The sequence below is a fragment of the Ursus maritimus genome, unplaced genomic scaffold, assembly GCF_017311325.1.
Source record: "Ursus maritimus isolate PB19 unplaced genomic scaffold, ASM1731132v1 scaffold_26, whole genome shotgun sequence".
NCBI lineage: Eukaryota > Metazoa > Chordata > Mammalia > Carnivora > Ursidae > Ursus > Ursus maritimus.
In genome coordinates, this window is record NW_024425119.1 from 43,900,369 (window position 1) to 43,915,736 (window position 15,368).

The 15,368-nt window shown below is 40.0% G+C and overlaps 1 protein-coding gene across 2 annotated transcripts in view; it reads right to left on the bottom strand.

Annotated features, from left to right (window-relative positions):
* Window positions 1-15,368, bottom strand: part of CBX5 (chromobox 5) — a 35,332-nt gene that overhangs the window by 11,830 nt on the left and 8,134 nt on the right. For both annotated transcript variants that reach the window (XM_008704680.2, XM_040642576.1), the window contains exons 2-3: window positions 6,255-6,433; window positions 1,844-2,030 (exon numbers count right to left, since the gene is read on the bottom strand). In XM_008704680.2, coding sequence (XP_008702902.1) covers window positions 1,844-2,030; window positions 6,255-6,391 — 324 coding nt within the window. In that variant the 5' untranslated portion in view covers window positions 6,392-6,433. The remainder of the gene's footprint in view (window positions 1-1,843; window positions 2,031-6,254; window positions 6,434-15,368) is intronic.

Here is a 15,368-nt window from a genome sequence, read left to right on the forward strand (position 1 = left end):
GCTGTCAGGGACCCCAGATGAACATTACAAGGGACGTGTGAGGGTTGTTTTCAAGATCAGTGGCATCGGAACCTGGCCTAGGAACGAAACTCTCTATGTTGGCCAGTAGGTCTAAGCCAGACTGCTCCTTTTGGAAAGGACAGAAACCTTAGGTAGAGGAAATTCACCCTGTATGTCACAAATGGCTAGTCACAAGTCTTCTGCTGTGCTGTTTTTTGGTCTCTTTACTTAGTTAGAAAATGAATCAAATGACAAAAGCCAGAATACAAAGGACTAATAAAAAAGAAAAAAAAGAAAGAACCCAAGTCTTAGCTCCTTAGAGAAGGGAAGGCAATCTCAAATTCCTTATCAGTACACTATATCATAATGATATACACACCTCACCAGAATACAGTGGTTTTAAAAATAAGATTGTAAAAAATAAAATTAATCAGGGAAACAAATAAGGAGGTAGACACAAACCTAGAGTCCACTTTCACTTGTAGCCTCCAATCTTTCACTCGTATTTCAATTCTTTTTGGAACGCTGATCTCTCATTTTCTCTATCACTTGTGTAAGTCTTTTAAAATACTGATGCCTATGGTCCAACCCTCAGAAATCTTAATTTAACTAGCTTGGGGTGTATCTTGGGTACTGGGTCTTTTTTTAAAGCCCCCCACCCCACCCCTGATGATTCTACTGTGCAGCCAGGGCTGAGAACTAAGGTTCTAGAAAGATGGATATCAAGAAGAATAAAGATAAACAGAGAAGCTTATGGCAGTGACGCTAGAAGATTCAGAAGTGGACTTTTGCTTTTATTTTATTAAACATTAAGGGTATGATAACTCTGTCACAAGAAAGGCTTCATAACCTTGAGATAAATGAAAGGAATAGAAGCTGGGGGGAGGGGTAGTGTGTGTGTGTGTGTGTGTCTGTGTGTCTGTGTATGTACACAGAGGGAAAAGATACAGATGAAAAGAGAGGCAAGAACAGTGTTTATGCTACTCAAGAACTAAAGATCAGAAGAATTAAAGCAACTACATCAAATCGAAGCTTCATAAGCATACTTTTCAAACTGAACAATAAAAAGATTCAAAAGGAAGATTAAAATTAATTTATTTGGAACACACAGAAGTAATAGAATCAAAAGAGAATACACATGCTACTGAGCTGTACACTATAAAATGGTTCATTGTAGGGCGCCTGGGTGGCTCAGTTGAGCGTCCAACTCTTGGTTTCCGCTCAGGTCATGATCTCAGGGTCTTGAGATCAAGCCCCTCGTCAGGCCCCATGTTCCGGGTGTGGGGAGAGTCTGCTTGTGACACTCTTTCCCCTCTCCCTCTGCCCCTTCCCAACGACACACACGCACTCTCTCTCAAATAAATAAATCTTAAAAAAAATAAAAAGTAAAAAATAAAATGGTTAATTGTATGTTATGTGAATTTCACATCAATTTAAAAGAGAATATAAAAGTTTGAAAATAAGTGCTATCTTTGAAACAAAAGGAAAAAAGTAGTAAACATTTTAAAGCCCTTTTCTATCCTTAAAAAGTTCAAGTCCCTCCCTTGCTAAAGTAACTTAGCTGCTTATTTATGGAGAAGACCGGAAGTAGCTGTCTGTTTTGCAGGGATTTAATTTTGCCACTTTAATACAATTCAGTGCAACATACAGTACATTTCTCACACAGCCAGGAGGGGGCGCTGTAGTTAATCAACGTAACTCCCTAGAAGCTCTTTTGTTCAACAATTTACCTAGCAGGCCACCCTTAGAACCGAAACCACCAAAATACCGCTTGGGGGGTGAACAGAGTGCAGCAAGAGGCAAAACAATTATTTGTGGGGGAAAAAGAGGGAAAGAGGCTTACCTCTCTCTTTTTTTTGGATTTGATATCATCAGCATTGTTCGAGAAATTCGATTTCCTCTTGTTACTTTCTGACTTCTCCCTGGGTTTGTTATTTTCACCCTCCTTCATCTTCTTATACTTTTTCATAAACTCAGAAATTAGCTCAGGGCAATCCAAATTTTTCTCGGGTTCCCAAGTATTGTGCTCCCTGGGCACAAAGAATGGAAAAAAAAAAAAAAAAAAAAAAAAAAAAAGGAAAAGAATGAGGGGGAAAAAATCCAGCACTTTCTTTCAAAGAAGACAAGTAGGCAAAAAGAAAAAAACCCTACACTTAAAAGAGATAACTAATTTGGATCCTAGGAATCTATCCAAGAGAAATGAAAAAAATATATCCACAAAGAAACTTGCACATAATAACTTACAGCAGCATTTTAATAGCTAAAGACAGAAAACAATTCAAATGTCCATCAACTTGTGCATGGATGAATAAATGTGGTATATCTATACAGGAGAATACTATTCGGCAATAAAAGAAACACAATACTAATTAATACATGCCACAACATGAAAGAACCTCAAGAACAATATGCTAAGAAACCAGATGCAAAAGACTATATATTGTCTGATTCCACTCATATGAAACATAGGAAAGACACATTTAGAGACAAAAAGCAGACAGTGGTTCCTTGGTTTGGGATTAACTACAAACGAGCTCAAGGGAAACTGGGGAAATTATAAAAATATTCTAAAACTGGAGCGTGGTAATGGTTGACAACTCCATGAATTTACTATCCATTGAACTGTACGCTTTCAATGAATGAATTTTATGGTATGTAAATTATACAATAAAGTTTTTTAAAACTCAAAATTATGAATTCTGCTTTATAAAATATGATTTCATATGTATAATCACCTACGCAAATCCTGAGAGAATAATGTAACAAAGCATGCACTCCCAGTTTACACCATCTTCAACATGTTACTTATATTTTGAAGAAATGTCAATAAATGATCGGAAGACTGGAAGTAATTATTAAGAAAAAAGATAGTAAGGGCTTAAATCATCAGAATATAGGCAAACAGTAAGAAAGAGAAGACTCAGAAGTGGGATTTGGAGTACATTAATTCAATGCTGTGGATTCAAGTCTACTGTTACGACGTAGTCAAAATACATTTTTATATTAATTTAAAAAACCCAAACTGAGTAATTGAGTCTAGTTAAACTTGAATCAAGGGAGTCCTATTATGAGGAAAACAGTTACTATTCACAAAGTTGTTCTCTATTCCTGGCATGGGTTTTGGAAAACCAAACTACCAACTATATCATAAGCTTATGGAATCAAAGCATGAAATGTACCTCCATGAGAAAAAAACAGATCAGGTATCCTCTTCATGCCTAGCCAGTGGCAGTTTTTTTGATTAAATAGTAAGGGCTAGTTTTATTAAAATACATCTGAAAATATATCATAGAAACAGTTTCTACAATCCTTTCATTGACTTGGGAAAAAAATATTTAATGTGTGTACTATCCATTTTAAATATTTTATTTTGATTTTTAAATAAGGTATCTTTAGAGGGGCGTGGTTTAACACATGCCATAATACCTTGACTCAAATAAGAAGCAGAATAATGGAAAAATCTGATATTTACTCTAGATTTAAAACTTTTTGCAAAAAGAGCTTGAGAATGATACAAGATTTATTTTAAAATCATTTGAGCTAAAACTAGAAAAGCCTCTCCTTCATAGCTCTTCTTTCAGCAAAAGACAAAAAAAAAAAAACCCTCATACAGTAACTTTCCCCTAAATCCACAAACCATATAGTTTACTAGCCCAGAAGAAATTAAGTTACCAAAAGCAAGAGGCACGCCAACACTGTGACACAAGCAAGCAGACATGGAGGGAGAGGAGCAAATCTCTACTGACAGCAAGAAAAGCCAGTCCTATAATGGGATTATCTCTTTTCCCACCATATTGGTATTGCTGCTTCTATAACAACCAATTTCCACCCAAAAGACAGCATGGTATAATTTAAAAAGAGCCTGAGCATTAGGGCCAAAGAAATCTGATACTAGATCCTTGTGCCAGCACTTACCAGTTACGCTATCTTCGGCAAATAGCTTCACTAACTTCCTCATCTGTAAACTGAAAATACCTCTAAAGGCTGTTATGAGAATGAAAGAAAACACATGAGGTAGAAGAATCTGACCACTGCCTAACAAGTCATAGGTACTTAGTTCCAGACAATGCTAACGGGGCAAAATTTGTTCCAGTCTTTAATGAAATCCTGGGCATTTCTGAGAAAGTAAGGACAAGTGCTTTAAATTCATCTACCTCAAACTTTCTTTCCCTCTTTAATCTAGGTAAGTTACTAGTAACTCAAACACAGATATAGTTTCAAGTACCTTCAAAACGACCAACAATTTCCAATGGTGATTCAATGGGCCCAATAAACACCCTTAAAATCTTTCAATATTATTTTAATTCCTATTTCTAGGTCTCTCAAACTCATAATTTCTCATCTCTAAAGGAGGCGGTGATACCTTTCCTCTTCGGAAATACGGAGGGCATATTCTGAGCGCTGTGCTACACACATTTAGCGCTCTCTGTGCTAGAGATGCTAAGCTTCCTGCAGTGCTCGCGCTGTCCCACCTGAAGTGCCGAAAGTGTCCAAACGAGAAACGCTGGTTTCTGTAATGAAATAACCTTAAGTACATTCCAAAGGCTCCCGATTCAGACCTTTGTCCAAAGGTAGTCAAAATTTGAACCTTTTAGTACATTTAAGTCCTATACTTTAAAGCTATGATGTTCAATGTGCTAACTATTAGCCACATGTGGTTAACTGAATGCTTGAAATGTGACTAGTCTGAACTGAGATGTGCTATAAAATGTAAAATATACATGCGATTCTTAAGACTTAGCATGAAAAAAATAATGTAAAATATCTAATTTTTATACTGATTAATGTTGAAATAGCATTTTGATACTGTGTTAGATAAAATATTAAAATGCACTTTTCTTTAATGTGGCCACCAGAAATGTAAAATTACCCATGTGCCTTGCATTGTATTTCTATTCCACAGCCACTCCAAGAAGCCTACACCAGTTCCTACCAGTGCATTGGCAGTATGGAAATCCATGGAAAATCCATTCTTTGTTATCAGGCACCCTGAGAAGAGAATTAATCAAAAACTGAGGCAAAATGTCTAATGATTACACGTATTTCACCTTTCAAGCTACCTTCTCTGTGCTTCAATGTGTCTAGTTCTATTTATTCCAAGGAAAAACAAGAATCACCTTTAGTACTTCCGCCTAAAGCCAGTTACTTCCTAACAGACATTCTAGTCAATACTTCAGGATCATTCTTAAAGCTCGACTTTTACAAATGGGTTTTTAAGGTCTTCAAAAAACAAAAACAAAAAGCCACACAGATTATATTAAAGTATTAATTGCAGAAACTAGGTCGTGTGTATCTGAGTGTTCACTCAATTTCTTTTGCCTCAGCGGCAGACTTGAAATTAAAAAAATAAATACTGGGAGGGAAAAAATGTGGCCTCAGATTTAAGTTTCTCATTAAGAGGAGTCCCTCACCCTAGGTCACTTGTGAGATTCAAGGATCATTTTGGAAAGCTATGGGCTACGGAATGGATGACTTTTGCTTAAATGTATATATTTTAGGGGCGCCTGGGTGGCACAGCGGTTAAGCGTCTGCCTTCGGCTCAGGGCGTGATCCCGGCATTACGGGATCGAGCCCCACATGGGGCTCCTCCGCTGGGAGCCTGCTTCTTCCTCTCCCACTCCCCCTGCTTGTGCTCCCTCTCTCGCTGGCTGTCTCTCTCTGTCAAATAAATAAATAAAATCTTTTAAAAAAATGTATATATTTTAGCATAGTTATGTCCAAAAGAATATTAACAGTAACAGTTTATACTTTTTTTAAAAGAAGATTTTTTATCTTTAAGTAATCTCGACACCCAACATGGGGCTTGAACTCACAACCCCGAGACCAAGAGTCATATGCTGTACCAACTGGGCCAGCCAGGTGCCCCAATCACAGTTTATACTTACACTGAGCTTACCTGTCAGACCCTACATATACCCAACATCTCTATGACAAGTACTATTTCCTATTCCTATTTTCCTGAAGAGGAAAAAGATTAAGGAACTAAACTAAGGTCACCCAGCTCATAAGCAGTGGAACAAGAATCTGGCCTAAGCTCCACGTCTATGCACCTAACCAATTCATTATACTGTCTCTCAAAAGCATTATCATTAGAACACCAGCTCCAAGGGAGAAACTGTTCAGTTTACTGCTGCGTCTTCTGACTCTCAGGAGGAGTGCAGGTAAGGAGAGAAAAAGACAAAGATGGCAGTGGCTCATGGGAAAGGAAAGGTGTCCACCTCTGTAGAGTCCTATGGCCTAAAGAAGGCACTTACTCAGAAAAGCCTTTCCACTTCAGGAGATATTCCACTTGCCCCTTAACTACACGCCTGTCTAGCACCTTCTCGACGACATACTCCTCCTCATCCTCTGAAGAAGAACTGTCAGCTGTCCGCTTGGTTTTCTTTCCCATGTCTCACGCTGTGCCACCTGAAGGACTAAGGCCACCGGGTTCCTGCAAAGAGGAAGGACAAAATGATCAGAACCCACGCGAGGAGGAGTCTCGTCTTGATGGAATGCAGCGGGTATAACACGAAGTTGCCATGTACCCCTCTCTTGGGTCTTGAATCATTCTACAGATGGTTCCTAAGAGTATAAGAAAAAAATGGTCAATTCCCACTTTCCCAAACACAACTTCCTCTTCAGCTCATAATACCAAAATCATTATTATACACACAACTGTCTAACTCCTCTAGTTTCAGATTCCAAAAGACAAGTAGTATGGTATGTTACTCCTGGGTACTTCTGTAACTGTTAACAAGCCAGGATCTCAAAAAATGCAGAAAACTACCAGTTAAAAGAACAGGGACAGAACTAAAACCTTACTTATACGGTGAATAAGGTTCTTCATAAAAATGAAAAGAGAAAAGCCCCAAAATGTAACCATCCTCTACTCTGAGGATCTTGACTAGTCTCTTAGCAGCACAAAAAGGCCTGGTCAGGCATCTTTCACTACTGTCTTCAGTGACTTGGTGTATCTTTCCTTTAAATAAATTGAGCTTGTCCCTACACTTCACAAAAGCAAGGCTGGCATCTCAGATACACTAAGCCTCCTTTTCCATTTGGGGATGGGAGAGAGGCAGGGAGAAAAAAAAAAATTTAGTCCAGAAAAAAAAAAAAAAATGGTCACTGGATTGTTCAGTAATTCTCATGGCTCAACTAAGCCAAATCCTTACGGAGGTACCTTTCTTAACTGGAGTTGACTTTGGGCCAAAGGAAGAGGAGGAGGAAAAAGAAGTCTGGCCCCAAACTCACATCAACACGAAGCCTCGAAACACAGAGGAACCATTCATAGGCCCAAGGAAAGCTGAAGCAAGGCGACACAAGTGGAAACTGAGTTAAGCTCAGAAATATGCACAACCAGGGGGTACTCAACACAGAATCTAGTTTTTAAAATCCCCACATTGTTGTTTTCATAATCATTTTTAAGAATTCTTCTTTAACCATGTTAAATGGTGCCTACAGTCTGGATTATAGAGTAGCAGGAACTGTTTTCTTAGCTGAACTCCATTTTTATTTTTCTGTAATCTTAAAAGATTTTTTGCAGCACTGTCTAAAAATATTTCCATCCTGGCTAGAAGATGACTCCCAGGAACAGGGAAGGCCACTACTAATCTCAGAACTGTGTTCAAGTAGCATAAAAAGTTGCATTTATCAATTTACTTCAAGTTAGCAAAATTTAAGGAATTATTCCAAGAACATCTAGCTGGAAAACGTATCTCCAGAACCTATTAGCAATAGATCTGCCCACCCAAAAAACTGTCTGTACCCATTACTATCTGTAAAAAAAACTTAAGTTTTTATTAAAGTACTTTATTCGGAAGAGGGGGTGGAGGGGGAGAACGGAGACAGGAGTTTCAAAATAATTTTTCCATGAATTTAGAAGAGTCCTAGGCTTCAAGAAAAAAAAAAATCTTATTTATTTAAAACAAAAACAGCCTCAGACCTCACCAGAGACAGGAAATGTCATATTCCAGGGAGAGTACCCCACCCCCACCCCCACTCACCTTGGAATTTCCGGGAGCTGAGCAGTTTAGGTCAAAGCGCTGGGGTTAAAATCAGCCCCGGGTTAGATGCATGCAGTTAAGCATTGTGGCTATGGCCTCCCCTGCCTCACGAGGAAAAACAAGGATTTACATTTGTGTTCTTCAGTTTGAGGGAGGAAAGAGGAAAATCTCCCTTTATACCTTCATGCAGAAGAGGAGCCCCAAAGGTAGAAGATGAATGGGGGTTCCCTCCTTTACCTACCGGATCGCCCCAGTTCTTTCTTTCCCTCTGGGCTAACAGGAGGGGCCTCCCCTCCCAGGTCTGGGGCTTGGCGGGCTGGCAGCTCCCCCGCCCCCACCCAGCTGCCTGGGAGCCACTGCGCAGCTGTCCCAGCCCGTTGCCATGGCAACTGGCAGCAGTACTAGACTAAGGGGGGGGGCGGAGAGGCAAACGGAAAAGTTAAAAGGCTTAACTTTCCTTTTCAGTGAAGACTGGGTGGAGAAGTTGGAAGGTACTCCCTTGGACTCAAAGCGAAGGCATTCAGAGCTCAAGGGAATTGGTTCTTGGGTTTTAAACCCCAAACCTGTGCTTACTCCTCTAAGAGCACTGGGAATTAATCAATAGCATTTTAAGATCATCTAACAGGATTATAGCTCAACTGGAAGGGGGAGGGGAAAAGCTAGGTCCCTCTGCAACAGGATCAGTACAAACCACTCACCCCTAACCCAGCCCACCAGAAGCACTTGAAATAAGGCCTTTTCTACCATCTGTCACTGAACAGTTAATTAAAATTGCTTGGGGGGATGGGGGGATAAGATGAAAGGGGGGAAGGGAAGTATTTCAAGATACTATACAACCTTCCGTCTTGGGATTACTAGATACAGAAACAGAATCCACACTTGAAGCACTACCTAAGAACCTACCCACTAAAACTACAGGTAGAAAAAAAATGTAATCCTTAAGTAGTTTTTAAAAAGAGAGAGGAGAGCATCCAGCCACAACCATTATTGTTGAATTAAAACCACTTTTCGGGGTGCCTGGGTGGCTCAGTCAGTTAGTTAAGCATCTGCCTCTGGCTCAGGTCACGATCTCAGTGTCCTGGGATCAAGCCCCGCATCAGGCTCCCTGCTCAGTGGGAAGTCTGCTTCTCCCTCTCCCTCTGCCCCTCTTCCCGCTGCTCCCCACTTGTGCTCTCTGCTCTCTCAAATAAAAACTTAAAAAAAAGAAAACAAACACTTTTCATTAGGTGTTATTGTAATGTTATGAAATGAATTTTTAAGTAATTACTACCTACCCAAGGCATTAATATATAATAATTTAAAACTCCATATATCAGTAATCCCTAATACCTGAAAAAGGAGGACTGATATAAAGAGCTACTTAGAGACTTGCAGTCCCACAAAGTTTCTTTTCTCCTGGCCCTAAAGAACATTTTGCAGAGCTCCAAAACCTTCCTCTGCTTTACGATTTGGGTCTTTAGAGCCAGAGGTTGCTGCCACAGGAGAGTGAGAAAAAGGGACAATCAAAAGCAAAGACCCCCAACCAAGGAAAAAGTAGAGAATAGTTATTATTTCGGTTATCAAACAGAAGAAATTGTAGGGAATGAGTAGACAATTTTAACTACAGAAAATTTCCTCAAATTTGAATGGACCTGTCATAAAATCTCTGGGTAAAAAGTGCCTTTCTGGACTCTCCCTAACTTTTTAATACCTTTTGTACTTAAGGGATATAAAAACAATGCCAAAGGAGTTAGATCAGGGTTCTCACTGTGTGATTACCTTGCCATGTGTCATCTTGAGTAAATAATTTGAGATCTAACCCCAGAATCACTAAAATGGGCCAAATCCCACTGCCTACCTCCTAGGGAAACAGTGAGTTTAAATAGAGACCAAATAGCTGGTAAGTCCCCCAAAGAGAAGCTTTTGTAAAAATATAGGGCCAAATACAACAGCAGCAGGAAATATGTGACCTTCCAAATTCCTAAGCCGTTAAACCCTATCACATGCAGTAACTCCTGCAGCTCAAAATGTGAGTAGACAGCAAGAAAGAAGGAAGAGAATCTTTGTTAACTAGGCACTAATAAAGCTTTAGAGAATAAACAAGTACATTCTCTCTTAATGGTAAAATACTTATTCTTACTCCTTAAAACTCAGAAATGGCAGTATGAAAAGCCTAACAGTAATTCTGTGAAGAGATAAAGAATGACAGCAATATTAGTATTTTAATGAAACCTTTGGGGGGGTGAAATCAACAAGGAAAAGGATAAAAATATTCTGGTGCCTACCCCCTCCCTAAAACATCCGGAAATAATGTCAGATCAATTTCCTCCTTCCCACTCTTTAAGAACTGCCTAAAGGGCGCACAGCTAAGGTCCCTTTCTCTTTGGGAAATGGGTTTTGTAACAGCTGACAAATCAAATTGGGCCTAATGCCAGGAGTCAGAGTCCAACCACAATATTCTGTAAAGAATGGCACGCAACTGTCTTGTAAATCTCCTGGACAGTCACAGATCAGAAGCTGGCAAGGATGACGACATAGTTCTGATGGAATGTGTCTTATCTTAACCTTGAAGTTACAGATCTGCTCAGGAGCAGCAGTAAGAAATGAGAAATGCACTCAGACATCGGAGGGGACATAATTCTCTTTTAGACAGTGCGACCCAGTGTATTAGGGTCAAATGAAACACAAAGCCAGACGGACAATTTAAGGGCTAGCGCCTGTACCAGATAAAGCATCAAGACTGGTGGTTCACGCTGAGCCTGAGAGGAGGGAGCGTTCAAGTATGAGAAATGAGACATGGCTGGCAGGATGATGGAGTGATTAAGGTAGAATCCTGATACCATGACGAAGGAAGAGAGGATGAGCCTCTGAGCGCAACGTTATCCTTGTGGAAATCTCCATAGGAAGGGGTAAGCAGCTTCTCAAGTTTCTAGAATCTTTCGGGCATAACAGCTCTCAGCCCTTTCTTGACTATACACAGTAACTCTCTGGTAAAGGCATCAACAACTACACCTAGATTCCAGCAATTTAAATTTTTTTTTTTTAAAGATTTTATTTATTTATGTGACAGAGAGTCAGCCAGCGAGAAAGGGAACACAGCAGGGGAGTGGGAGAGGAAGAAGCAGGCTCCCAGTGGAGGAGCCTGATGTGGGGCTCGATTCCAGAACGCTAGGATCACGCCCTGAGCCGAAGGCAGACACTTAACAACTGCGCTACCCAGGCGCCCCTAGATTCCAGCAATTTAACTGCCCATCAGGACATGAGAAAAGAGCAGGCCCCAACAACCGTTCGTATCAACGACACAAGGCAGATTCACCTTACAGGCCTCTGAGTGCTGGGCAAAAAAACCCCTAAACCAGGGATCTGGTGAGAAGTCAGCCTTGAAAAAACATCAAAGAGCTTTGTGGTCAGGCACAGGCAGAACCCACATTCCAAGTCGATGACAGGAGACTTCTTTAACAGATAAATCTTCCAGGGGAAAAAAAAAAGGAAGAGGTAAGTGAAGCAGAAAGAGAAGGACCAAAAAAATCCCACTCATTATAAGGGTTTTAAAAAAAATAATGTTAGAAACTGTCAATCGCCAGAAGTTAGAGAAGCCATTAGAGAAAACTGGGGCAATCCAGAACAACAGAGGTAATGGTTAGCTATTTGCATTTATCAATCCTGGATTCACAGAATCGCCCACATAGGGTCTCTGGGATCTGTTTGTCCAGTTCAGGCTCTGCTCTAGTCCCTCCAGTCACTACTTGGCGATGCCAGCTGTCTTGGTGGCTTTTCTTAGATCTTGGTGTAGCACATTTTATTTTCATCACTACTTACGAGCAAAAGTATATATACAACATAATTCTAAATCTTTCTCTAAGCCTGCTTTGTATTTTTAAAAAAGTAATGAAAACCAACTGGTAAACTGCCTCACTGAACCACCCACTGAACTATCTGGAGGTGGTAGTCAGACCAAATGTCAAAACACACAATCAGTGAGCTCTCTCTTCATTTTAGAGTTTCTTTTTTCTCCCCCCCCCAAAGATTTTATATTTAAGTAACTACTACGCCTAACGTGGTGCTCAAACTTACAACCCCAAGATAGAGTCACATGCTCTACCGACTGAGCCAGACGGGCACCCCCATTTTAGAGTTTCAATATAAAATCTGTAAGCCCAGGAAGAAGGCAAAACCCTTCAGAAAGCAAGCCTCCAGAAAGAGGGAAAGCGGTGAGGGCATATGTAAAGCTCCGTATCACATGTGTTACTTAAATACGCGGCTGATGGGTGACTTCAGTTGGCCCAGGCTTGAGAAATTCCCATTTCTCCCCAAAGGGCTTTGGGAAAGTTAGTGGCTTACGTGAGGACCGGATCGTCAGCTGCAGCACTGCCTGCACGGCGTCCTCTATGTAGCCTTATTGTAATAAATAGAACGGAAGAAAAGACACCAAATTTACAGAACCGTTTTAATCTGGTCTATATTCTTTGTTCTTTATGGATCTAGAAGCACCAATGATTTTAAGTTTGTAACACATACAGCATAAAACTAAAATACCCTCTATAAAGATGTTTTCTTCCCCTAGATTTATGATTTCCAAAGTATTAGCCATGTGGCATTTTAACAAAAACACAGCACAGAGATACACATTACAGCTGTCCTGGCTGCCTCAGGTTTTGTTAAATGGGCTGATAGCTATCACTCCACCTCCACCAAAAGCCCATGAGCACCCAATTCAAGAGGAGTTAAAAGCTTTTTAAATGTCTATTTAAGAGACTGGATTAGGAAAGAGTTGAGGAGGAAGATTAACTGTGGTCGTTAACACCCCTATCATTAACAAGCCACATATAGACAACACAAACTTTATTAATAGAAAGGAGTGTGGAGAGAGGAAATGGTCTCTGTTTGGCCAGCCAACTCCAGTTTGTGATTCTTTAAAAATCGGGCCAAGGCACTGCCTCATCCAGCCACAGAATTATTCTCGGGCAAAGTATCCTGTTTGTCGATTATCTAAGCCTCCTGCTCCAGTGAGCAAGGGAGTAAAGGGCCTTTTGTTCTTTTAGATTAAAACATATGCATTATAAAGAGATAAAGGCGGCCTTATAAATTTTATTCAGCTGTACTCTCCTCCAAGCTCTGACCACCGCTAAAAAATATAAATGAATGTGGACTATAGCAATCCCCAGAACTGCTTAGAGTTATCAGTGTGGTTCACTGGCATATTTAGCAGTAACACACAAATTTCTGATATCTCATTATGAGATCACAATCCCACAAAATACTTTTATATGGCATTTGTTTCCTTTATTAAAATCTACTGAATTTCTTCTCTCAACTGTCAGTCTTCTTTAAATTTAGTTAGGCCACACCTAAACCCATCACTGGGCAAGGTTAGATATCCGACTGTTCCAAGATTTATGAGAAAGTAGAATTTGGCACCACTATGGGCAAATGTCTTCCAGATGGTGCTTTCCAACAACTCTGTCCTTGTGATGTACTGAACTCCTCTTAAGGCACCGCCGTCTCAGGTGGGTGTTATTCTCACACCCACTCCTCTCTTAATTAAAAGAGATGAAGCACGAACTAGTAGATCCCATCACCTTTCATGAAGAACCTGGCAATTTCACCATAAATAAATCTTAAGAAAAATGGGTTATAGCAATGTTGGAGCAGTTACTATGAATCTTAGGTTTTGACATACCACTCTGGCAGACCATGTTCACAAAACACGGAAGGGTTAAAAGAGAACGAAGTATCTATCCCCAACTAAAATAACAGTCATATTTTTCAAACAGCCATAAAATTAAGACACAGCATTTATCCGGCATCGTGCAGCTTGTACAGATTTTGGACATCAGCAGCTTAAGGGTTACAAAGACCCCTCCAGGTTACTCTAACAAACCCTCTATTTTAAGGGAAAGCCTCTGCTATGCCAGACAATTTATGCTCCCTCATAGCCTTAGTTTAGAGAAGACATTCAAGAGACATAAAAATTAATTAGCATAACCATAAACTAAAATCTCTAAAATATCTCTAATTTAACTGTTGAGATGCTATTATAATTTAAGTCAATATCTGATTAATACATTCCGACAAAAAAGGAGCTTTTATGTAATTGGAGTTAGAAAAAGATCTCAGACTGTAAAACTTCATGGAGTTAAAGAGAGCATTCCTTCAACATATGGCATAATTTTGTGCTTTGCCATTACCTTGGTATATTAGCAACATGAATTATATTGAAGTCATAGCCTACAATTTAGATAAATAAAATCAAGGCAGTATTGAACTTTTTCCCATCCATGCAACGGTATCCTTGGCAGCTCCTTGGCCATCTATTATGATCCTGACCAATTTCTCTCTGTGGCAATTTAAAAGCTGTAAAAAAATACATAATGGGTGATGACAGGAGAAACAAACCCACACCAGAAATTATTGAACCTTGTAGGTCTTTGCAAGTGTCGCTATTGACATTTAAGTGTGAGTTACTATGCCACAATATCATAAAAGTGTGTTTTACACTTCAGATATATTGATAGTTAAATGCAAAGAAAGGCCACCACCAGATTAACGGCTAAAAGGAATAGCCAACCTCAGACCACCCAGCTCTTCCACTGAGCGCTCTGATGTGTTCCTTAAACCAAATAAGATGTTTCTATCTTTTTGTCTGGGTTCCAACTACAATCCTAATTTAAATCTTATGCCGAAGGGATGATTAATATTGCAATTCTGATCCTTGTTCTGGGATATTTATTAAGGGCCTAGTAAGTGTCAAGCATTACATGGGCACTGAGTCTAACCCAGTCCTCAACTTAAGGGCTAAGGATTTTAACAGTTTCTCCTTGGTGAAGTCAGCACCGGGTAGTCCTGTCCCCACAGGCTATAACCAAAAAAAACCAAAACAAACAAAAAAAACTACTAAAGGGGCAGCTTGTTAACAGTGGCAAAATCAGGACTAGGAATAAGGAGATGTGGTCCTCTCCCAATTAGATAATTGAAACGTCAAACTAGACAGTTCAGTTAATGTCAACGGTATTATTTGCCCTACTTATCTCATAGGTCTGTTGTGAAGGGAAGAAAAAAAACTGGAAAACACTTTTAAAAATATAAATGGGGGGGTGCCTGGCTAGCTCAGTTGATGGAGCATGTGACTCTTGATCTCAGGGTTCTGAGTTTGAGCCCCACCTTGGGTGTAGATATTACTTAAGAATAAAATCTTGGGGTGCCTCAGTGGCTCAGTCGGTTGAGTGTCCGACTCTTGACTTTGGCTCAGGGTATAATCTCAGGGTCAAGGGACAGAGCCCACATCAGGCTCCACACTCAGAAAGGAGTCTGCTTGAGATTCTTTCTCTCCCTCCCCCTCTGCGCCGCCCCCCCCCCGCCCCACATGNNNACTCTCTAGAAAAAAAAAAATCTAAAAAAAACCCC